This window comes from Felis catus, chromosome E2 (assembly GCF_018350175.1).
Source record: "Felis catus isolate Fca126 chromosome E2, F.catus_Fca126_mat1.0, whole genome shotgun sequence".
NCBI classification, from domain to species: Eukaryota; Metazoa; Chordata; class Mammalia; order Carnivora; family Felidae; genus Felis; species Felis catus.
The window spans coordinates 57425565-57449288 of record NC_058382.1 but is presented as its reverse complement, the minus strand read 5'-3'; the positions used below and the strand labels follow the sequence as shown (position 1 = coordinate 57449288).

Sequence of the window (23724 nt, the reverse complement as noted above, 5' to 3'; positions counted from 1 at the left end):
TGCCCGGCCTTTGGCTGGTGGCTCCCAGTCTGCCCCGGGGCGGGCTCACGCCCCTGCAGTCTGTCCTTGCTGGACCCCGGTGACTCCAGGTGGCCGTGCCCACTTTGCATTCTGAATCCTGTCCCAGATCCTGCACCTCTGATGAGCAGCGGGGTGGTGGGACGGTCACTGCCAGGAGCAGACCCTTCTCTGCCGGGCCTACACCTCTGGTAACGCACGTGTGACGTGGGCATTGGCTGGAGCCCGTGGGGGGACTGCCACTCCCCTAGCCCCGGTCCTGCGGTGAGAGGCTGGCTCCCCACTTACTCCTGGGGAAACGGCCTCAGCCCCCAGCGAGTCCCCTCAGGTTTCCCCTCATCTCCACAGCCCTTAAGATCCCCCCTTCTGGGAGGGATTAACTCTCCCTGGAGTGGAGATGTGAGCCCACAGGAGGGAGGGTAGTCCAGGGGTGTGCCAGGCAGTGGAACAGAGAGGCCCTCTGGTCAGAAGGGCCCGTGCCACCAACCCAACTCATCGCCGTTGATGTTGACCTTGATCACGTGGCCGAGGTCGTTTTTGTGAGACTTCTCCACGGTAGGGTTAACCCGGCTCCCACGTTCATCCTGTCCCCTTTGGAAGGAAGTCCGTGTGCAGGCAAGTTAGGCTCTACCTCCTTGACTACAGAGCATCTACCTAAATTATTGGGGTTTTTTTGAAGGGGAGCTTCACCTCTTCCCCTACATGTATTATTGAGTCAATCGTGTATATGTAGTTGTTTCATTAACTCCCTAAACTTCTTTCGTGACACGTAGCTCCACAAATAGGGCAAGCTTCGAACGCGAGCCTACGTTTGACCCAGATGGATACAAATTTCATTACGTAGGACATTCCAGAAACGGAAAAACTGCTCATGCCTTTGTGTGTTTGGGATTCACTCCAAAGGCCTTTAGCCTGCTCTGTTGTTGAGAATTGTTAATCACAAAAGCTCCAGGGGTCATGCGGCGTGAGCTCATCAAAGTAGCCCAAGGTCTGTTTCTTGGCGTTGGCGATCAGTAGGCTTCCAACGTTTCCTTCAAGTCCGCTCTTTTAACACAAGAAAATGTACCCCAGGAGAAGCCGGGGCACAAGCCACATCCTAAGTGACTTTGGAAAATTCCCGATATTTCAAACTTACTCTTGAAATGAGCACTTACAGCTGAGTCCCTGGGGGAGCCAGACCTACGAAGGGGAGTTCTCCCCCAAACACCCAGCTTTTAAAGGGTATGCCATACAAATGTGCAGATTTCAAGCTTATATAAATATTACTAAAGCAGGACGGTTAACCGTACTAACTTGTGAGCCAAATCTGGCTGGCTGCTTGTTTTTGTATAGCCAGTGAGCTATGAATGATCTTCACATTTTCAATGGTTGGGGGGGGAGGGGGAATCAAAAGAATTTTTCATGACATGCGAGAGTTACACGAAATTCAAATTTCAGTGTCCGTCATTCAAGTCCTAGCCGAACACAGCCACGTTCGATGGTTCGTGTATTGCCTGTGGCTGTTTTGTGCATTGCCCGCGGAATCGAGTAGTTGTGACAGAGACTGAATGGCTTGAAATCCCTAAAAACATTTACTACCTGGCCTTTCACAGGGCAAGTCAGCTAGCCCTTAGTTTAAATTTTTTTTTTAATGTTTATTTTTGAGACACAGCATGAGTGGGGGAGAGGCAGAGCGAGCGGGAGACACAGAATCTGAGCCATGAGCACAGAGGCTGATGTGGGGCTCGAACCCGCGAACTGTGAGATCATGACCTGAGCTGAAGTTGGACGCTCAAGCGACTGAGCCACCCAGGTGGCCCAGCGAGCCCCTACTTTAGTGCTTAGACCAGTAAAAGCGTTTTTCACGGAGGACAGTTATATCACCGATGTTGCTTAGAATTGTCAGCTCGTGGTGACGGTAAGCAGACTGACTCTGTGCATGGTGTAGCCACCGTGAATATTACCGCAGGGTTTCCTGAGGCCAAAGCACAGCCAGGGCTGGGGGGGGAGGTGGGGGTGGGCGGTGCAGACAATGGGCGCAGGGGTGTCCCTGGCTCTTGAGGTTGGAACACGATCAAACCAACCGTGAGTCGGTCTGCTTTTTATCCCTCTGAGCCTGCTCGTGTGCGTAACCACAGGGGGATCCAATCCTTCCACTGTCTTGGCTGCAGGTGGCACAGACCTAACCCGAATGAGCTGGAGAGTGGGGATCCTTCACCGGTGTCGCTGGGCTTTGGGACACTTGCTTTTCCTGGACACCTTCTCCTTGGTGCTCAGACCAGTCGTGCCACGAGGGACCGTGCTTTATAGGTTGTCATCAGCCACGTGCAGCCCTCAGGGCTAGAAGCAAGAAAGAACTCCCCTCGCCGGGTTCCCAGCTGGAAAATGGCCCAGGGGTAAGTGAGCGGTAGGGAGGGTGGAGGCAAGGCTGGGCAGAAAGAACTTGGAAAGGCAGGAGACCCTTGACACAAGAAGGGAGGATGTTCAGATGGCTTCTGAGTTCTTCTGAAGCCTAGACATGCTGTGTGTTCCCTTCTCTCCCACCTGTTGCCTCACGACAGCCTCTCACTGTGCTTGGTTTTTCCTCTTTATCATCCCCCAACCCGCATTCATTCAGCAAGTGGAGATCAAGAAGGGGGCGCTGTGAGCAGGGACCCAGCTCACAGCTGTGTCCCGCTGCCCGGCAGGGAGCAGGTGTTCGGGGCGCATCTACGAACCGGAGAGAGAACAGGACCACTTTGCCCTTTTGGACCTCGGCCTTCCACCAGGACCAACCCCGCAATCTGACAAGGCGGCTTTGTGAACCCAGTGCCCCAGGAACTTTTTGGGCAGCTCCCCTGACAAAGGTAAAGCGTGAGCTTTCAGAGGGTTTTGTGGAAAAGTGGGGTTTGGGTGCAGTTGGAAAGCAGCAGGCCTTGGTGCCAAGCAGGGCCACGGGGAAGGGACCAGCATCAGGTCTGGGCTCCAAAGCGGAGCAGCGGCTCTGTTCTCTCGGGAACCGCAAAGCCATTCTGGAGCTCGGCGCCTGGGTTGGACATCTGGCAAAGTTGACTCAGATTCTCCGGGCGGGAGCGGGAAGTTTTCATTCTCACTGAGAGAGCGTCAACAGCAAAGTTTGGGCTGATCTATGATTTCGGAGTTTTAAGTTCTTTTGGAGTGAAACATTCGCGACTCAAAGGGATCTTTCTGATACTTTACAGGTACAGACACGCGTCCTTGAGAAAGAACGTTTCTTGTGAATTTTAGGATCAGTAAAGACCATCAGCTGGCTTTATCTGTCTGTGTCTGTCATTGGGGCCTGATGAGTGGCCCAGCTGATCCTGCAATTCTAGTTCTCCGTCTCTAGGGGGCAAGATAGGTATTTGCCAGTGAAATGCTCCCTTGACTGGGTAGGGCGGGGGTTGGAGGAGGCAAAGGGGCCAGGAGGAGGCTGTTACTGAAGTCTGGCCTGGGTGAGGGGGCTCCGGGGGACATGGAGGGAAAGGGGTCGATGCAGGACCTATCTTGGAGGTAAAACAGAACCTGGGGAAAGAGGGACGAGGAGGTGTGGCAGGTGTTGACACACATTGAGGAAGGAGGTAGAGAGGAGGAACAGTTTTGGAGGGAAGAGGCTGAGTTTGGGTTCTGCTGGGCTGGCTTTGAGGCACAGCCTTGCAGAGATGCCTGCTAAGCTAAGAGCATATGGGGTCAAAGTGCAGGCTTGGGGGTCAGCACAGCGGACAGCGGGAAGTGAAGTCACGAGGAAGGCTGTTATCTCTGGAAGGGGTGCGTGGGGAGAACACGGAGAGGGACTCCCGCAGAGCAGAAGACAGCAGGGGCTTGGTGAAAACTTCCTGGGAGAGGGGAAGAGAGAGGCCAGGGACTAGCGACCTAGAAGCCCTAGAAGCCCAGAAAGGAGGGCTTTAATAAGGCATGCATGCGAACACTGAAAGTGCCCGCTGGATTTAGGGACAGGGCCCCGGGGGCCAGGTTTCAGGGGTTTGAGGAAGGAATGGAAAGTGACCGAGTTGGGATAACAGTCTGGAAACATTCTGGAGTGGAGCGAGGGGGGTGGGGGTACTGGTGGAGAAGGGCGTGGGGTCAGGGACAGTGGGTCAGGCTGGAACGGATATGAGCACGGTTAAACGCCGCTGGGAAGGACGAGTTAGTGAACGCGCGCAGAGGACTCGGTTACCTGGGGGAGGGCAGGGGAGGGGTGGCACCCAAGCTGCGGGTTAGGGGTATCACAGGGGAGCCGCCTGGGTCTGGATCCGCAGCCAGTTACCTGCCTTTTCCCTCATTGTCTCCACTGGGCCCACTCTCCCAGCTACTCCCTCATCCCAGCCACACCCCAGCCTCTCCCACGCCCCCCTCCCCCCCAGGTGCTCCTCGTCGCCTCCGGCCCCAACCCTGCCCCTTCTCTCTCCTCCCCGCCCTCCCTGCTCCTCTGCAGCCGCTCCCGCGGGAATCCTGCCGCTCCCGGGTGCTCCTTCCGGCCTGCTGGCCCCGCCCCTAGCCCCGCCCGCCGAAGCGCCATGAGGTGCATGCCTATTGGCTGACTTCTTTCCAGGGCTCGGCCCCCTCGGCGTCCATGTCTGCTATTGGGGCAAATAGCTGCCCGTCAGAGCTGTCGCCTGGCAACGGGGGCGGGCTGCTCCGGAGGAAAATCCATGCCGGAGACCTGAAAGGCAGGTTCCGCTGGGAGCTGGGCGGGGGGCGCAGGCCCGGCGGCCCGGAGCGAGCAGCTGAGCCAGGGGAGGGGTCTGGGGCGAAGGCCCGGGGCCCGGGAGAGAACGGTGCCCGGAGTGGGCTTGGGCCCTGCCCCTCTCTGGCCGCCCACTCCTCTGGGCCCCAGGGCGGGAGAGGTGGGGGGTTTGGGGGGACAGCTGCGAGGGAGGGAGGGCCTCCCCGCGTGGTCAGTGGAAGCACAGAATCACCCCGCGTCTTCTGCCTTTCGTGTGGTTAAGATCAGAGGGTCCCAGCAGGTGCTTACTTACCCCGGGATCCCCTGGGTTGAGGCCCGCTCTCGGGAAGGGCTGTGGTAGAGGCGGCATAGACGCGGGGAGAACTGGGGAGCATCTATGGGAGAAGGAGACGGGCGGGGGGGGGTGTTGGTTATGTTGGACTGGGGGTGGGAGTGGGGGATCTTGTATTCTGACCACAACTTACTAGCTCTGTGGGGTGGGGTGGGGGGGAGTAGTGGAGCTGGTGGCTAAGTTCACAGAGGGGAGAAAAACAGCGTCCCAGGGCTAACAGCCCTGCAGATAAGCCAGTGGGGCTCCCTGGAGGAAGGGAAGCCAGCCTTGGGCGGAAGCAGGACAGGTCACCTTCCGGCCAGCAGGGACTGAGCGCAGCCTGACGGCGGGCCCAGGCCTGAGCTGACCCTTCGCAGAGGGCCACTGGTTCTGGGATGTAAGCAGGGCTTGAAGTCTGTATGTCCTGATGAGGTGGTTGGGGGCCTTCCCAGAAAGGGGGCACTGAGGGCCAGGTGACTGCCCTCAGGACAGTGGCCCCTTGGAGGCAGGGGCTGGATGTTGGCAGCCAGAGGGGAGAGCACCCAGGACAGGGGCCGGCGGGGGAGGCTGTGAGGACTGACCGTGCTATCTGCGGCTCCGTTCTGCGGGAAGACGGCTCCTGGCTGTCCCCCAACGCTGAGGGGGTTCCTTGCTTCCAGGCCGGGCTGCTTCACTTGTTCCTGGGGAGGGACTCAAACTTGCCTTGCTTGGGCCCATCTGTCTCCATTTCTGGCACCCAGAAAGCCCCGTGTTGCCTCATTGAATCGTTTCTTCCTCATGATGGGGCTGGTAGCACTTCCCTCATTTTACTAAGGTGGGAAGAGGCTTAGTAACTTGCCCATAGTTCTAAAACCAGCCAGTGTCTGAACTTGAACTTGGGTCTGTCCATCTTGGCTTGTACCGTGACTTCAGAGCTCAGGCCCTTGAGCTGAGAAGCAAGCATTCAGGATTATCTGTGCACTTGGGCTCCGCCCCACTGCCCCGAAACCGCAAGGCCAGTTTCCCACCTTCAGCCCTGTAGCATTTGGGGACAGGTAATTTGTCGTGGGGGGCTGTCTTGTGCGGTGTAGGAGATTTAGCACCCCTGCTTTCTACCCCCTTGACGTCAGTCAGCATCAGCAGCCGGACCTCACTGCCAGATGTGCCCTAGGGGACACAACGGCCCCCAGATGGGAACCGCTGATGCAGGTGGTCTTAAAGTAACATCCAGGTGCTTCCTGCTGAAAGAGAACTTGGTCTCTGTGAGCCTACCCAAGACTCAGGCCAGCGTCGGGTTGCCAGGCAAAGAGGCTGTCCTACGTACCGCGAGGGTCCCACGAGAAAACCACTGCCAGGGAAGACAGTTCAGGAGGTGGTATTTGGGGAGAAGGACGCATTGAAGGCCTTGACTTCTTCCCCAGAGTTGGTGAGAAAGACTTGGCAAAATCGTAGTGACCTAGGCGAGGCCGGATGAACTGGGGGACACCTGGGGACACCTGGTGCCGTTGTTGTGCCTTCTTTCAGAGGAGGGGGGCCCGTCCTTGGAACTGTTTCAGATGTGTCTGTTCACCGGCCCTCGGCCGGCGCCAAGCACAGTGGGATGGGGGACCGGGGGATGTTCTGAGGCTGATGTCCTCCCCAAAAGAAAACCTGTGTTGCCAGTTGGCCCTACTTCTGGGCCTTTCCCATTGTCTCCTGGCGCTGGCCTGTGCCCGGCCCCCTGCTGATGGTCTACACCTCTCCTGTCCTCAATGTTGCCGGCTCGGCTCGCCCAGCCCTGTTCCTCCCTCACAGCCGGTTGGGCCCCTGGGAGATTTGGCCGGGCCACTCTGTCCTGCTGTGTTTTCAGACAACAGTGGAGGGACGTGTTCCCGTGGGACAGAGGAGAAGGTGGGAGGCAGAGGTGAGTGGAGGCAGACGAGGAGGGCCCCCCCGGCTCCGGAGCCCCGCTGGCTCCCCTCAGTGATCTTAGTCCGCACCCCTGCGCCTTTGTGCCCACTGTCCCCACTTCCCAGGGGAGCCTCCTGTGGGAGCCTGGAGACCCAGCCGGGACGTGTCCTTCGTGTCCTTCTCCTGCCTTGTGTTCTCCTTTCGATCCCATCTGACCCCTGCAGCACTTGTCTGTCTGTCCCTGTGTGATGGGAAGTTCCTGCAGCCTAGCGCCTGCCTGAGGCTTCTCTGTGTCTGCCCGCACTCTGATGGGGTCTGGCCCAGGGGACGATGAGTCACTTAGTGCAGGATTAGACGAAGAAGAAGGGCCTGGGAGGCGGGGCCTGTGGCCCCTTCGTGGCACAGCCTCTAGGTACACTGTTCCCTCACCTGGAACTTTTGGAAACTTCTGAGGAGTGGCGTTTAAATGTTGGTGGGCTTTTAGCTCCAGATGTCCCTCTTAAAGAGGCTGGCCTCCCCCTGGTAGGGCGATTCCTTGGCTGTGAGCAGGGAGGAGGCTTTCTCAGGATTTGGGGAATTGGAACGCGGGGCAATCAGATAGCATCACTGGTAAAGAGAGGCCCGGGGGTGGTGTCCGTTGGGGATCCCATCCTTGCTGGTGGCTCTCCCTGGTGGCTTCTGAGTTTGTTTTCTTCTCCAGGCGGGACAGTTCGACAAACGGAATTGCGCGTGTGGAGTCCCTGGCGGACTGTGGGGTATAGAGGTGGAATCCCGGAGCTTGTCCTTGGGCAGGGGACCGGTCGTGGGGGTAGAGCACGTGGCACCGATCCAAGAGGCCCATGAGTGCTGTAGGGTGGGGAGTGAGTCCCGCCGGGGCGGGAGGTACTCGGGCCAGGCTGGCTTCCCGGAATAGACGCACGGGAGCCCGCAAGGCAGTGGGAGGATGGGCCGGTCCACCCGAGAGGCCGGCCAGGGATGTGACGGGCATCGGACAGGCATCCTGCCCGCCTGCTCCGGGTTGCTCGGGTGCTAGGCAGGTGGTTGTCGGGCAGAGTCTCTGTGACTTCCAGGTTTGAGCAGGCAAGTCAGGCATGAGCCTGGAGGGGGTGGGGGGGGGCAGTGTGAGCAGAGCCGGGGAGGGAGGGGCCTGTGCTCCATTTCAGTTAAGGCGGTGCCAGTTCTAGGAAGGTCAGGAGTACCGAGTAGCCTTGGAACCCAAAGGCTGGGGGTGGGGGGTGGCTCTCGGGCTGCTGAGAAGCTTGAGGAGTGGAAGCATTTAGAACGGCTGGCCTGTGAGTGACAGCCCCAGACTGGGCTCTGCTGGCCCTCCTTTGCAGCTGCCTTTGTAAGCGCGCTGCGGTCCCTGTCTGAGTCCTTACTGGAGTCCTCTTTGGGGCACATGGGTCCCCCTGCCACGGTGGCTGTTAGGAAACCAAAATACCAGTAGCTTTGGAGAGGATAGGGAGGAATTGCAACCCTCCTGCTTTGCTGCTGGGGTGGAAAATGGCAAACAGTTCGGCGGGTCCTCAGAAATGGAACATAGGGGGGCGCCTGGGTGGCGCAGTCGGTTAAGCGTCCGACTTCAGCCAGGTCACGATCTCGCGGTCCGGGAGTTCGAGCCCCGCGTCGGGCTCTGGGCTGATGGCTTGGAGCCTGGAGCCTGTTTCCGATTCTGTGTCTCCCTCTCTCTCTGCCCCTGCCCCGTTCATGCTCTGTCTCTCTCTGTCCCAAAAATAAATACACGTTGGAAAAAAAAAATTTTAAAAAGAAATGGAACATCAGTTTACCGTATGGCCCAGCAACTCGGTTCCTAGGTGTGTCCCCCCAAAATCTGAAAGCGGGGACTCGAACAAGTATCTGTGTACTGTGTTCGTAGCGGCGGCATTCGCGACCCCCAAAAGGCAAACGCAGCCCTGATGTCCAAGGACAGATGCGCGGATACACCAAACGCGGTCTACCGAATCCCAGCAGAGTAATTCAACCGTGAGAAGGGATGATGTAGTGGCCTGTGCCACGGTGCGGATGAGCCTCGAAAACACTGTGCTGAGGGAAAGAGACCGGACCCCAGAGACCACAGATTGTGTCATTGCACGTACATGAGTGTCCGGAACAGGGACGCCCGTGGAGACAGCCATAGGGGGCGTCCGTGGGCTGGGGGAGGGGGCGGGGAGTGCGCGCCAAGGGGGACGAGGTTTCCTTTCGGGGTGACGGAAATGTGATGGAACCCGGGTAGAGGTGGTGGTCGCACGACCAAAGTGACCAAATTGGGTCACTTGAAAATGGTTAGTTTCACGTTGTGTGAATCTCTCCTCCAGAGGAAAGAAAGAAGAAGAATCCCTACTGTACCCCGTTTCCCCTTGAGGTCAGCCAGGTCTTGGTGGCCTCCCCTCCCCCCTCCCCTCTTCCCCCTCCCCCCTCCTCTTTCCCCTCTTCCCCCTCCCCCTCCCCCTCCCCCCTCCCCTTTCCCCTCTCCCCCCCTCCCCCCTCCCGGGCTCCACCTGGCCCGAGGCTCCCCTCTCCTGGGCTGCGGGAGACGGTGCCTGTGTCTCAAGCAATTTCACCAACACCGGTTTCCAGATGAAGGCGAAGGACAGAATGAATGAGCCACAGGACTTGGCCTCCTGAGAGGCTTTTCTTCCTCTCTCTGCTTTTCTTTCTTTTTTTTTTAATGTTTATTTGTTTAGAGAAAGAGAGCGTGTGTGTGCTGGGGAGGGAGAGCCGGAGACAGGATCCGAAGCAGGCTCCGGGCTCCGAGCTGTCAGCACAGAGCCCAATGTGGGGCTCGAACCCATGAATCGCGAGATCGTGACCTGAGCCGAAGTCGGACGTTTAACCGACTGAGCCACCCAGCTGGCCCTGACCCTGCTTTTCTGACCCCCCAGCTGGGGGCAGATCCAGGATCACAGGGAAACGCCCGTCCAGTCCCACAGTCACTTTATAGGTGGTATTTTTAAGGCGTTGCTTTGATTCAAATACGTGTGATCATCCAGCCTTCCAGACTTTTTTCAAGTCCGGTTTTAAAAAATACGAGTATTTCGATTAACATACGGATTTTTCTACCTTTTCAGTGACAGTGAGTTTTAGAACCGTGTTTTCTTTCTTTCTTTTTTTTCTTAGAACCGTGTTTTCAAATAACGCGGTCCAGACTGCTCGGCTGTCATGAGTATGCTCCAGGCACCCAGGGGCCCGGGGTTGGGCTTTCCCACTTTATTTTCATCGACTCCGTTGCTGAACCACCTTGGAACGTTGCTTAGCTCTGAGGGGTTCCAGCCCCTTTTTGCAGCGAACTCGGCATTGACTGACTGACCGTGTGATTGTCAACGTTGATTTTCTGTGACGACTGTGCTTTGACCTCTCTGACGTGATCTGTGCCGTGGTGTCTTCTGCAGAGAATCCTGCCGGATACAAGGAGACATGGGCAACAGCAGAAGCCAGTCGGGGCCGAGGTTTTGTTCACAGTTTCTCCCCGCGGAGCAGGCCGAGATCGATGGGTTGTTTGACGCTCTGTCATCGGAGAAGCAGCGCCCAGATACCTCCCCCAGGTCCTTCTCTCTGAGGGCAGTAAAGGTGAGAGCGGGACGTGGCCGTCAGCGTGAACTCCAGAGCAGGTGCTGTGGCCTTCGGGCCCAGGTCGGCTCTCCGTGGTTGTCTGATGGACGTATGGCACTCTGCGAAGTGCGTCTTCTGTAAAGGGCAGAGAGGGTGCGTTCTCTGCTCCGCGGGCTGCGTGATCTCTATCGCGACCGTTCTGCCTCTGTGCCACGGTGCGTTGGGGGACACTTCCAGCTTGAGACCAAAGGGGCCAGCCCTGCTCCCCGTCTCTTAAACCTTTGTCACCCGATTTCCGTCCGAGACCGGGTGGCGGACTGTCTGAGCCAGATTCGTGGGTCCAGAAACCACGGGTTCTTTTTTTTTTTTTTTTTTTTTTTTTTTTTTTTTAATTTTCTGAGAGAGAGAGGGCACAAGTGAGTGAGGGGCAGAGAGGGGGGGAGAGAGAGAGAGAGAGAGAGAGAGCGAGCAGGGCTCGTGCTTAACTGATATGGGGCTTGAACTCACGAAGTGTGAGATCGTGACCTGAGCCGAAGTCCAATGCCTAACTGACTGAGCCCCCCAAGCGCCCCCAGCAACCGCAGTTTCAAGTGTACTTTGTCTTCAGATGAATTTGTAAGTGTTTGATGTTCTAGGAATTTAATGTCCTCCTAACAAAAGAATGACGTTTAAGTTCCGCGTTTACCTGACAGCGGGTTCAAACTGTCCATTTCCCCATCTTTGCACCCCGTTCCGTGGAGCTGTTTTTTTTTTTAAATGTTTATTTATTTATGTAGAGAGACAGCATGAGCAGGAGAAGGGCAGAGAGAGGGAGAGAGAAAGGATCCCAGGCTGGCTCCACACTGTCAGCACAGAGCCCGACACGGGGCTCGAACTCACGAAACGGTGAGGTCATGAGCCAAAACCAGGAGTCGGACACGTGACCAGCTGAGCCACCCAGGCGTCCCCCATGGGGCTTTTTTAGCAGTGTGTTTGGCCAGACAGAGGCAAGACCACATCCTCCTGGGTGATGTGGAGGTTGCAGTGTGGGAAGGCGTTCCAGCAGCCGCCTCCTTTAGTATGTGCAGAGTGGGAGCTGGGGGGCCTTTGGGGATCCCCAACATGCTCACTTTGCAGACGAGGAAATCGGCCGGGGAGGTTATCTCTGTCACAGCTATGTGCTGTGTGTGTGTGTGTGCGCGTGCACGAGTGTGTATGGATCTCCACTAAACCAAAGCACCCCAGTTTCCTGGGCCACCCACTTAGCTGAAGCAGACAGAACCAGCCAGGGCAATTACATTTTTTTCTTAACGTTTATTTATTTTTGAGAGAGAGACAGAGTGCGAGCAGGGGAGGGGCAGAGGGAGAGGGAGACACAGAATCAGAAGCAGGCTCCAGGCTCCGAGCTGTCAGCACGGAGCCCGACGGCGGGGCTCGAACCCGGAAACCGTGGGATCATGACCTGAGCTGAAGTCGGACGCTTAACAGACTGAGCCCCCCAGGCGTCCCGCAACCAGGCCAGTTAAAGGCATGAGCGCAGGGTAGAAATGATGTGCACAAATGTGTATGTATCACGGTAAGTGGGGTGAAAGGTTGATCAGAAAACCGGGCCACTGAATGAAGTGTCTTCTGGGGAAGAAGGGTGGGTTGCTTTTTCAGGAGAACCTGGAAAACGTTGACAGAACTAGAAGTACTCTTGAGGGTGAGCGTAGGAACCTGCCTTACAAGACCCTCAGGGTATCCGTCTTGTCACACACGGTGCGGACACAGTCCGCAGTTCCAGGAGAATCCAGTTTTCAGACCCCGCTGCAAAGCGAGTTCGTGATTCAGTGTGTGTGTGACTTGCTCACTTGCTCTCCATTTATTTGTAATCCCTGGAGCAAAGCAGATTTGATTGATGTTGGAGTGAAAACAGAGAGGGGTATTTACAGGACGTTATTGACAAGATGTTAATTAAGAATTAGACGTAAATTGGGGCGCCTGGGTGGCGCAGTCGGTTAAGCGTCCGACTTCAGCCAGGTCACGATCTCACGGTCTGGGAGTTCGAGCCCCGCGTCAGGCTCTGGGCTGATGGCTCAGAGCCTGGAGCCTGTTTCCGATTCTGTGTCTCCCTCTCTCTATGCCCCTCCCCCGTTCATGCTCTGTCTCTCTCTGTCCCAAAAATAAATAAACGTTTGAAAAAAAAAAAAAATTTTTTTTTTCTCTGGTTTGTCCCCAACAGAGCCACCTAGGGGAAGCCCTTCCCCCGGAGATGGTCACAAGACTGTACGATGGCATGCGGAGCCTCGACCTGCCGGGGAAGGCGAAGGGGCCCAGCGAGAGCATCTCCCGGGAGCAGTTCACAATGTTCATGTCCCACTTGCTAAAGGGAAGCTCCGAGGAGAAGAGTCTTGTGATCATGAAAATGATTTCTGCCACAGAAGGTCCCGTGAAAGCGAGAGAAGTCCAGAAGGTAGCGAGGCCGCGAGACCCTTTAGGAGGTTTCGTATCCTCACCTGGGGGCTTAGGATGAGGGTGGGACACAGGGAGATGTCCCCCTGGGGGGACCCTGGTGAGGTCAGGACCCTGGACAGAGGCCTTGGTGAGCCGGAGCGTGAATGCCCTTTGTGTGATCTCCTCCCACCCTGTGGCCCATGATAGTCAGCATTGAAAAGATAAACGCCCTTCCCTGTGCTGATAGGAGGTAGGTCATGGGTCAGGGTGGAAATGTTACTCATGGTAAAACTGTGGTCTTGCAGTTCACAGAGGATCTGGTTGGCTCTGTAGTGCACGTGCTAAACTACAGACAGGAGCTGAGAGGCTGGACCCAGAAGAGGGGCCCGGGCCCCCCGCCCGGGGTGCAGGTGCTGGCCGCCCAGCTCTTCTCCGAGATGGAACTCCGAGGCAAGTGGCCCGTGCGCTCGCCCACTGAGGCCTTGGCGCCTAGACTGGTACCCCGCGGTCTCAGTTACTGTAGCCTTGTCGTGAAGCTTTGAAATCCGTAAACATGAGTCCTCCAGCTCTGTTCTGGATTATCTTCTGGGCTGGCCGTAAGACGTGCCTCGATAGATTTGAAAGGATTGAAATCCTACAAAGTATGTTCTGCAACCACGATGGGATGAACCAGAGGCATTTGGGAAATTCACAAGCAGGCAGAAATTAACATAATTGTTTCTACTGTTTCCTCTTATTCTGCAAGGTCAGTAGTGATGCCCCCACTTTCGTTTCTGACCTCAGTCATTTGAGGCTGTTGATTTTTCTCGATCAGTCTAGCTGAAGGTCTCTCGGTTTTTGGTGGATGTTTTCAGAGAGCCCACTTTTGATACAGTTGGTTTTCTCTGTGTGTTTCTTCCTTCCTTTGTCTCTATCCTAGTCTTTCTTTCCCAGGGCTTCAGATTTAGTTTGGTCTAGTTCCTTTAGCTCCCTAAGGTTGAAGTTTAGGTTATTGGTTCGAGATCTCTCTTCTTTTTCAATATAGGCATTTACGGCTATACGTTTCCCTCTAAGCACTGCTTTAGCTGAATCCCATAAGTTTCGGTACATGTTGTGTGTGTGTTCCTTCCTCTTGGTATTTTCTAACTTCTCTTTGATTCCTCCTTTGTTTGGTCTCTTGCTTGCTTAGATGTGTGTTATTTGACTTCTACATGTTTGTGGATTTCCCAAATCGCCTCCTGTTACTGATTTGTAATTTCATTCCATTGTGGTTGAAGAACGTACTCAGTATGATTTCAGCCCTTTTAAATTTACTGAGGCATGCTTTACACACTAGTTTATATGCAGACTATTCCAGAGAATGTGCCATGTGCACTTGAGAATCATGTGTATTCTGTTCCCGTTGGATGAGAAACCATATGTGTTTGAATTCACTTGAGATTTAAAAATACCTTTTTTGGTTTGGTCTACTTCAAATGAATCCCAATTCATGCAAATGAATCCCTTGGCAAAGCAGATTTGTTTTATAAAAGCATTCTTTTATTATAAAGCTGGATTTTAAAACGCATTTTGGACACAGGTCATATTTCAAAAACCAAGTGGTGAAATTTGGAACTTGGACAGAAGAAGAACAATACGTATAAAATATCAGTGGTCTGTCTTCTGTTACCACCACCATATCGCCTCCATTCTTCGTGGATAAGAGATATAAAACAGGACTGTAGATAGATGGGAAGCATAATTCAGAGTTCATGAAACCCGTTCTTCCCAGATAAACTGGGGTGGGGGGTGTCCAGTAAGTTACCCAGCCACTACCCTGACTTGCATGGAGAACATCACACTTGGAAAGCTCTGCCAACTGGCTGTGTTGAGTAGAGGCCCTCAGAGAGCGGCTTTTGGTGTGGCTGTCTCCGGAACACCCGCTGGAGGGCTTCGGGGCTGGGCCCATGGGTGAGGCCTGGCTGACTCCTGGGCCTCTGAAGCACAGCTTCCAGAGGAGAGAAGGTGCGGCTGTCAGATGGTCAAGATCACTGCCGTCCAATAAAAATGGAATGCAGGCACTGATGCGAGCCACACGTGAAACTGTAAATCTTCCAGTAGCCACGTTGAAAGAGGAAAAAGAAACAGGGGAGTTACTTTTCACGTGTCCAGAGTATACTCTAACATCAGCGGTCACCATAAAAGGTGATCGGGGTGTCTTACATTTCTTTTTGGATACCAAATCTTTGGAATCAGGGGCGCATTTTGCACTAACCGCACAGCTCTGTCCAAATGAGCGTCACGGCAGGTGCTCTGATGGGGGTCGTGGATGTCAGCTGATGCAATGGCCCCACTGGTTGTGTCTCCCCCTCCCCTAGGCAGCGAGGAGCTTCCGGGACCTCGGCAGCTGGACCGTGACTGTGACCGAGCCGTGATCGAGGACTGGGTGTTCAGGGCCCCCCACGTGGCCACGTTCCTGAGCGTGGTCATCCACAGAGGCTTTCTCCTCCCGCATTTGTCCCCCGATCTGGCCCCCCTGGTCCCTGAGCGTCACGTGGACCAGGAGAGGGTGTTTGAGAGCATCCTGGACGTGCCGTCGGTCATCTACGTCAACGCCCACCTGCCCAGGGAGCAGCGGCACCGCTGGGACCTGCTCTTCTCATCTGAGCTCCACGGGCACAGCTTCGCCCAGCTCTGTGGGCGCATCACCCACCAGGGCCCCTGCGTGCTGCTGCTCGAGGACCGTGACGGCCACGTGTTCGGTGGGTTTGCGTCCTGCTCCTGGGAGGTCAAGCCTCAGTTTCAAGGTGAGATTTGGCCCCCCAAAACCGCAGGCAGTAGCACGGGGTTTGTTGAGACTTCCGGCCTCGCGGTTGCTGCCTGGGGACCCCCGAGCCGAGCAGGGCGTGAGCGGGGCTTTCTTCTGTGTCCTCCAAGTGCGGTTCTGGATGTGGTCAGGAGAAAGGAGACGCTGCCTCATGTGGTCTGGTGCTTCCTGGGTTTCTCCTGTGATTCTGGCAGCAGAGGAAGGCAGAGAGGACAGGGATCCCGACCCCGGATTCAGGCCCGGCATTAATAAACCGCGCCGGGTCCGGGCCACGGGGAGGCTGGGGGCTTGGGCTGCTCCTGTCCGATGGGTGTCTCCTCCACGGGCCGCCCCCCTTCCTGGACAGCCCGTCCCCTGCCCGTGCGTCTGCGTGGCTGCTTCTGTCTTTCCCTTCTGCCCGGGTTTTTCAGTCTTGTGACTTCATTGTAATTCGAACGCTCTTGATGTGACTTTCCGTGCACTGGATGGCGGTCTTTTAAGGACATTTTTCCACTTCTGTAAAGAAAAGTGCTCTGAGAAACATTTTTAAAGGACCGTTCATCTCCTGGGCAGCAGGCTGCTCACACACTCAGAAGTGATGTCCCTGCGTGAGCCCCGGCGTGTGGCCCCGGAGGGTCTTCTCGGCTGTGAAACGGGCCTTTCCTGGAGGTTCTGGGAGACCCGACGCAGCCCTGTCCTCATGCCCAGGAGCCAAATGGTTAATACCGGCCCTGAACAGGTCCTTAGACAAGACAGACGGGGTGGAAAGGCAGTCCCTTGGGGACAGGGACTGCGTGTCTGAACTAGGTCATCTGTTCGTCCCCAGCCTTCTCTCCATGCCACTCTGTGGGGGCCTCCTGACCAGCCCCCTGGTTTCCCTCTCACCTTCCCGTCCATCCATCGTGTCCCAGCGCGTCTGACATGCTGCCCTTCCTCTGAGACCCTGAACGCTGCCCGCAGGAGGTCGCCTCTTCTCTCGAGCCTCCTGACCCGCGCCTGTCCCCTGGTGCTTTGTGTGCAGTCTCCCCGGACCCCCTGCAGGCGGCACCCTCCCATCCTCTGATGCGGCACACGCTTCTCTTCCTCTCCCCCCGACCTGTTGGCATGGCCTCCTCGTTGGGACTCAGCGCAAGGTCACCTCCTCCAGGAAGCCTTCCCAAACGTGGGAGGGCCATGTGCTCCCTGCGCATCCTCTGTCACACTGCACACCTCTGCACACCTTCCTCCACTCCGCGAGCTTCTGCGGGCCGGGACGTCGTGTCCAGGTGGCACAGCTGCCATTACTGGGCGGGTGGAAGGAACTGAATCCCTGAGATCCTGTTTGTTCCAGGATTTGCTTTCCTCTGGGTTTCAGAATGTCCTAGATCTTGAGTCCCGTTGCTGCCACCAGCCCTTCTCCACTGTGTCCGGGACCCCCAAGACTGCCCACATGTCAGTGACTCCCTCGGAGCACCTGCAGGTCTCAGGCTACGGTCCTCCTCGTGGCCGTGATTTATTACGGCAAGAGGACACGGGGCAAGGTCGGCAAAGGGACAGGGGCCAGCTTCCAGAGCCCTCTCCCCCGGGGTCACACGGGACACGCTCGATTCCCCAGCAAGGAGGCGTGAGAGCACATGTGAGGTGCCGCCCACCAGGGCTGCTCGGTAGGGACTCAGCACCCCGGGTTTTATCGGGGGCTGGTCACGTGAGCGCCCTCTGCCTGGCACGTGCCCAAATCCCAGAGTCCCGGGACGAAAGCAGGTGCTCGGCCTCAACCACACCATTTGCACAAAAGTGTCGGCCCAGGGAGCCGCTCTCGCCAGCTCTGGGAGCGGGGGACCCTCCAAGCCCCCAGATGGCGGCTGAGCGACGCTTCTGGGGGCCGCAGTCTCAGCCCTGCTGCGTTAGCTCACCTCTCGTCCCCACCCTCCTTGTCACCGTGTCTGGGGGAACGAATGGGGCATCCTCCCCCCGCCCGGCCCCGCTCAAGGCCTTGGGGGAGTGACAGGTGCTGTCCGCACGGCTGGGGGCTCGGCCTCAGCATTTGGAAGAACACGCCTGCGAGTCGCGTGGACTTCCGCCCCTCCCAGCCCCTTTGGCATTATCTCCAGGCTGTCCCCGCTGGTTTTAATGTTTTATTAGCGAGCGGGCTTAGTCTTCGGTAAGAACGGTGGAAAAACGCCAGCTCCCAACTTTCCAACCCCAGTCCGTGCTGTTCCGAGACGTGAGGGCAGAGGTCCGGCAGAGGGCAGCCTCGTGTCCCAGACGCAGGTCAGGTTCAGGGCAGGAGCTGCCCTAACTGCTTTGACGTTGCGGGCCTGATGTGTCGTAGCAGCTGCCGAGTCGCTTCTGTTTTGCTTACGTTTCTGTGGTGCGGTGGACAGGCCGGCGGCTTTGGGCCGAGCAGACGGTCTCCCCGGTGCTGGGCGGGGGGCTCGCCTTCCCCGGCCTGAGCTCCCCGGCACCGCATGAACTGGTGCTGCGCGGAAAGGCCGCCTGTGAGCGCCGCGGGTGGTGGCAGGTGCTGAACCCACGGCTGTCCCTTGAGTAGCGGGTATCGCTGACGTGACCTAGATGAGCCTTCTCTGGTGGCTTGACGGCTTTGCAGCCGATAATGACTCCTTGGACCCTCGCCCCTAGGAAGGGAGCCCCCACGTGGCCCTCCCGACACGGCCCTCCCCGTGAGAGCACACCCGGATGCCCTCGAAGGAGGCCCCCTGCCGCCGACCACGTGCACTTGGCGGGCCTGTCGCCTCGCTTAGCGTCTGGGACCAAGGAAGTGTTGGTGGAAAGCCAGCCTTGGGGTTGCAGGACAAAGTGATGCTTGCACGGGCACCCGGGGCAGCAGGGTGGGACCAGGCGGTTCATCGGCCCGAAAACACCCCGGCCTTTTGGGGCTACATAAGCCCGTGGACTCAAGCCGGAGTCTTTCACCTGGAGGAAAGCCCTCTGTCGTGTGGCCCCAGGCTCATCTGTCTTGCCCTCTGACCCCGGCGCTCACAAACCCCGCAGTGTGGCCAGGGGCCCCTCGGTTCCCTGCCTCCCCATGTCTTGTCCCAGCACGGGGTCCCTCCTCCAGGAAGTGCTTTCTCTCAGCCGCCTCTGGTTCCGGATGTCCCTCGTGACCTTGGGTCCACCCCCCTCTCCTCGTGGATCCCTCTGGATTGGAGGCCCAAGGGTTTCCTGCCCAGACTCTGCCAGCTGAGGTGTCCCCCACCCCCACCCCGCCCCGCAGAACCCTCTGGGACTCGAACCCCCTTTCATATCCATCGTCAGCATTCATGCTGCCGGACTGTTCCTTCCCACCTCGCGAGTGGCCAGACCCCCCAAAGTACTGGCAGCTGGTTGTTGAGTTTCTTGTACAGGTGATTTGATATCAGGTGCCTTCACGATGTCCCCGGGGAGCCAGGCCTCAGGGCCGCGTTCTCAAAACTGTGGGGAGTATCCCCTGTTTGGTCCCCACCCAGGGAGGTCCCTGCCGCCCCCCCCCCCCCCCCCCCCCCCCGCTTTTCGTGGCCTCCATCCCTGTCCGTGGTGCTGATGGTGCTGGTGGAGAGGAAATCGCTGTGGGCAGGAGGGAGTCCCTGAGCCTTAGGATGCTGGTCATTTCCAGAGTGTTGACTGCCGCCTTCCCTGAGGGGCACACACACGTCCACACTCGTGCCCGGAGGGGAGGCAGAGGGTCACAGCTGCCCGTGTGTTCCTTTTCCGGCCGCAAGTACCCCGGGGCCGCTGTGCACCTGCAGGCTTTCTCCCCCCGGAAGATGCATTCCTTCAGACTGGGGACACATCCACTCAGTGTCACGTGCCCACTGGAGGGGGCTGTGCTGGCAAGGCTCCTGCGTGAAGGGGAGACTGCTCTTTTGACTTGAGTGCACTCGGTGGGCGAGCAGCGGCCGATTCCCCTTCTGTCTTCCTTGGTGAGAGCTGGAAGGTGTCCCCAGCAAGCCGCTGGTACACTCACCACCACCCCCCCCCCACCCCTGCCCTGAGCTCACCTCTGGGTGCCCAGGGTGGGGGGCTGGTGGGGGGACAGCGAGGAGGCCCGGCCTCTGCGGGGTCTGGGACCTGCCCGCTGACCCCTGGTGGCCACAGTCCCGGTGTGTGGTGAGCTCCGGGCTCACAGGAAGACCCGTGTGCAGAGTTTGCCTTGTGAGCTGTGGCTTGTTTGTGGTCCCTGCTTGTCCTGGTGCCCAGCTCACATTGGTGACCCTGCTTGTCCACACCCTGCTCACTTTCAGGGGACGACAGGTGCTTCCTGTTCTCCACCTCCCCCCGTATGGCTGTGTATACCTCCACGGGCTACAACGACCACTACATGTACCTGAATCACGGGCAGCAGACCATCCCAAACGGCCTGGTAAGGACTTGAGGAGAGCAAGGGACGTGCCACCTTGGTGCTGTCCTTCCTGCAGCGGGGCCAGTCCCGACGTGCCCAGGCCGACGCTCTCCCCGAGAGCCAGGGGAGCCGTATGCGCTGGGTTGCGTGCGTGGGCTGTGTTCATTCTGCGCGGGTCTCCGTGCTGGCGTGACAGCTGGGACGGAAGTCTCTCCTGCACGGTCGGGGTGTGTGTCAGTGGCTGGTGTGCAAACGGTGGACACGGCCAGTTTTCCCGGGGTCAGCTGGCCGGCCTGTGGCCTTTGTGGCTGGCGATGAGCTGGGGGAGGGGCACGCCCCGACCTGGGTCCCGCCCCGGACCCATCGGGCGTTGTCAGTGGGCGACTCACAAAACCGGGGCTCCCGTCAGGGTGAACACACCTCCTATCTGCTCTGTGCCGCGGCCCGAGACTCAGCCACGGGAGGAAGACGGTGGGGGTGAAGGCCAAAGGTGGGTGGGGGGAGTGGGAGCTGGGTCGGGTGCCCACCAACGGGCCCCCACCTGTACCTGTGAGCCAGCTTGGTTCGCGTGACAAACGGGTCCCCTGCCAGCTCCCCAGCCTGTCTCTTTTCTCTGCTTCTTAACACGAAGCAGCTTTCGGGAAACTCCAGCTCTGTGCTCGCCGTTCCACCTTGTCCGGAGGGAGACAGCCCCCGTGTTCCTTCCCAGGCTGCTGCAGGGCCCCCGCGGGGCCGCCTGAGGACTCTGGAAAGGGCAGTGGGGTGGTCTCCGGAGCAGCACCCAGTTGGTCCTCAGTAATCAGCCCGAGACAGAGGCAGCCCTGAGAGTCGGCAGCTCCTGCTGTGGTCTCTCGCTCAACTTCAGTCGCCGGCCACCAGGGGCGCCAGAGGGCGGAGGTGGCGGGGACGTCGGGGAATCGGGGAAGGTCACCCGGGAGCCTGACGGGCAGTTCGGTCCCCCGGCCACCTGCTGAGCGTGACCATGTGGCGGGGTGGGGGTGGGGCGCGGAGAGAAGGGGCATGAGTCGCCCCGGGTCTGCTTCCTGTGTCTGGTCCCTGCGGTCGCCCGCACCCCGTAGGCGACGTGCAGTGTCCCGGTCTGAGCGAGCCAGGCACCTGTCCGGGGATCCGGACGCGGGTTTTCCAACCTCGGGATCCGTGCTGACCTCTCGCCTCCTCCTTTCGCGGCTGGGGTCTCGGGGCCGTGTTCTCCGGTTTTGGGCGTGCTCTGCTGTCACTGGTCCCCCCGGCCGGCGCGGCCCCGGGAGGAGGCGCCGCGATGACCGTCTTAGCGGCTTGGGACGGGTGCCGGGATGCTGAAATTGCCGCGCTGTGTGTGTGTTTCGCAGTTAAAAAAAGGCGGAGGAAAACCGCATCCGCCTCTGAGCCGCCTGGTCTCCGTCTGGGGCTTAAGGCAGGTGCGGGCGGGGCGTCGGGCGTCGGATGGACGGAGGAGGCGCTGACGCTCGGCCCCCACCCCCCGCAGGGCATGGGCGGACAGCACAATTACTTTGGGCTGTGGGTTGATGTCGATTTCGGGAAAGGACACAGCAAGGCCAAGCCCAAGTGCACCACGTACCACAGCCCTCAGCTGTCCGCCCAGGAGGACTTCCGGTTTGAGAAGATGGAGGTGTGGGCAGTGGGCGAGGCGCCGGGCTCGCAGCAGGTGAGCGCGGGCCGTCGCTCCGCATGTCGTGTCTCCGCGGGCCGTCTCTCCGCTCACGGCGTCTCTGCCCTCCGTGTGCTGTCTCTCCCCTTTCCGCGGGTCGCGTGTCATCTCTCCATGGGCCATCTCTCCTCTCTCCGCGTGTCGCCTGTCTCTCCGCGTCTCTGCTCTCTGCATGTCGCCTGTCGTCTCTCCGTGTGCTGTCTGTCCGCTCTCTGTGCGCGGCCCCTGTGCTCCTGCATCTGGAGGCGGTTTATCCGGAACTCATTCCCAGCGGCTGCTGCTGGACCGAGAGATGCCCGCGGGTGAAGGGCAGAGCTCGGAGTCCTGTCGGGCTCCGTGCGGTTTGGTGGAGGAAACCGGTTCTGGAACAGGGCCCTGCCCCAGGTGGGAACCCGGGCGGGTGCACAGCCCGTCTGCAAGACGAGGGGGCTCTGGGGTTCCTTCTCGTTCCGGGGTCCTGCGATGGGCCCTCTGCCCCTCATGACCCCCAACGATGGTTCCCAGGCTGGGGGGCACCTCACTGAGGGCGCCACAGCCCCCACTGTGTTCTCCTTGTGGCCAACAGTGGGATACTGATCCTGCTGTCATGAGCTTGAAGTCAGCAGGACGTTCCTGCTTGTCCCCGGCTGTCGGGGAGACGCTCACCTCCCTTCCCTTCTTCCCAAGGCCCAGAGGAACAGGAGCATCCTGACTGTGGACCCTGAGGCCCAGGCGCTGCTGGAGATCATCGGGCGCCCTCGCCACAGCCAAGGGCTCCAGGACGTCCCGGAGGATGAGTGAGGAGCCCCCCGGGCTCAGGCCTCCCCAGAGCTGGATCCCGGCTGCCCCGTGCAGGGCACAGCCTGCAGACCCCTCCCTCTGTCGCACGTGCTCAAGTTCAACACAGAGCCATGCTGGTCATGTCCGGGACCACCCGGAATGCAGTAAAATTCCTTTGCTGCCGTATACGGATTGGTCAGTGCCTCTCCCAGAAGTTCCGAGGGCCAGCAACCTGGTCCTTGTGTTGTTTCTTGCCGAGGCAATCCGGGGACACAGACGCCGAGGCCTCTGCCGGGCATTTGACGGGCACGTGCCTTCCTGCCACGCAGGACGGGTTCTATGTGCCGGGGGTGCTTGGCCTCTGCTCAGGACCCTGCAGCTGAAACCTTGCCTTGATGTTGCATTTCAGCTGGTCAAGGGCAGAGGCATTGGGGTGTGGGTCTCCGCGCTTTTGGGGAGCAGCTTCCCCTGACATGAAATTTCTGTGTTGATAAAGCAGCACAAACAGTGCGCTGGGGGGGGGGGGGGGGCGGGGAGAGCCAAAGACTCGGGAGAGAGCAGATGTCCCCGTCCGACGGGTCCTCAGTGGTTTGCAATCGGGCTCCACATCCGCCCTTCTCAGCTGGTTTTAAAGGAGCCTGTGCCATGATCTACGGATCACTGCCAAGGTGTGGTTCTGTCACCGATTTAAACGTGGGGAGGGCGGAAGCCCCGCCACGTCCCGTGGCGGTGAGTCACTGGGAAGTACTGACCCGGGTTCCTGACCCTGGCACCGCCTCCTCGGTGTCGCCCCCTGGCCCAGAGCGGCTCCCAGAGGGGGGTGACGGGCCATCCGATAGCAGGGACTCACTTTGAACCAACTCGAGCGACCCCGGCCGCTAACTGCGATCTCGGTGGGTGTCTGAGACGGGCCGGAGGAAAGCAGCCTCACCGAGAAGTCCTTCCCCGAAGAGCTGTGGGCTCGTCTCCAGAACACGTATCTCCTCCTCGCCTCTCTCGCCGTAGACTTCTCACCTTCTGCAGATCTGACGAAGAACGTGACCCCTTATGATCGACATCGCCGGATTCTAAGCCATCGTCAGCTGAGCTGCCAAGAGGCTCCTCCACCTTTGCACCCGGCAGTTCCCCCCCGGCCGAGCGGAGGGCCTTGCAAACTAGAAGGCACGCGCGCGCCCGGCCAGCGCGGAGAGGGACAGCGGCCCGACACAGACTTAGTCACTGTTGATTCTGCTTAAAAAAGCCGGCTTCGAATAAGCTTCTCTAGTACGTTGTGTGCTGTTCTCAGCTGCTGGGATCCCAGGCACAGGACATTAGGATCCTCAGATCTCTCTGTAGTAAGTTCTATTCATTACTGTAAATCCAAAGAGTTAGGTAGGTTCTGCACCTTCAGTTT

The 23724-nt window shown here is 58.5% G+C and overlaps 1 protein-coding gene across 5 annotated transcripts in view; it reads left to right on the top strand.

Annotated features, from left to right (window-relative positions):
• The window catches only part of MEAK7 (MTOR associated protein, eak-7 homolog), a 52962-nt gene extending 30445 nt beyond the window's left edge, over window positions 1-22517 (top strand). For 2 of the 5 annotated variants that reach the window (XM_045045559.1, XM_045045560.1), the window contains exons 2-10: window positions 2169-2393; window positions 2685-2843; window positions 10250-10427; window positions 12610-12840; window positions 13127-13271; window positions 15158-15586; window positions 19806-19924; window positions 21390-21569; window positions 22239-22517. In XM_045045559.1, the coding sequence (XP_044901494.1) occupies window positions 10275-10427; window positions 12610-12840; window positions 13127-13271; window positions 15158-15586; window positions 19806-19924; window positions 21390-21569; window positions 22239-22352 (1371 nt within the window). In that variant the 5' untranslated portion in view covers window positions 2169-2393; window positions 2685-2843; window positions 10250-10274 and the 3' untranslated portion in view covers window positions 22353-22517. Of the gene's footprint in view, window positions 1-2168; window positions 2394-2614; window positions 2844-4571; window positions 4665-10249; window positions 10428-12609; window positions 12841-13126; window positions 13272-15157; window positions 15587-19805; window positions 19925-21389; window positions 21570-22238 lie in introns of those variants that run through there. The other 3 variants (XM_019820148.3, XM_023246036.2, XM_006941773.4) reach the window with 3 other exon arrangements.
• The last annotated feature ends 1207 nt before the right edge of the window (window positions 22518-23724 follow it).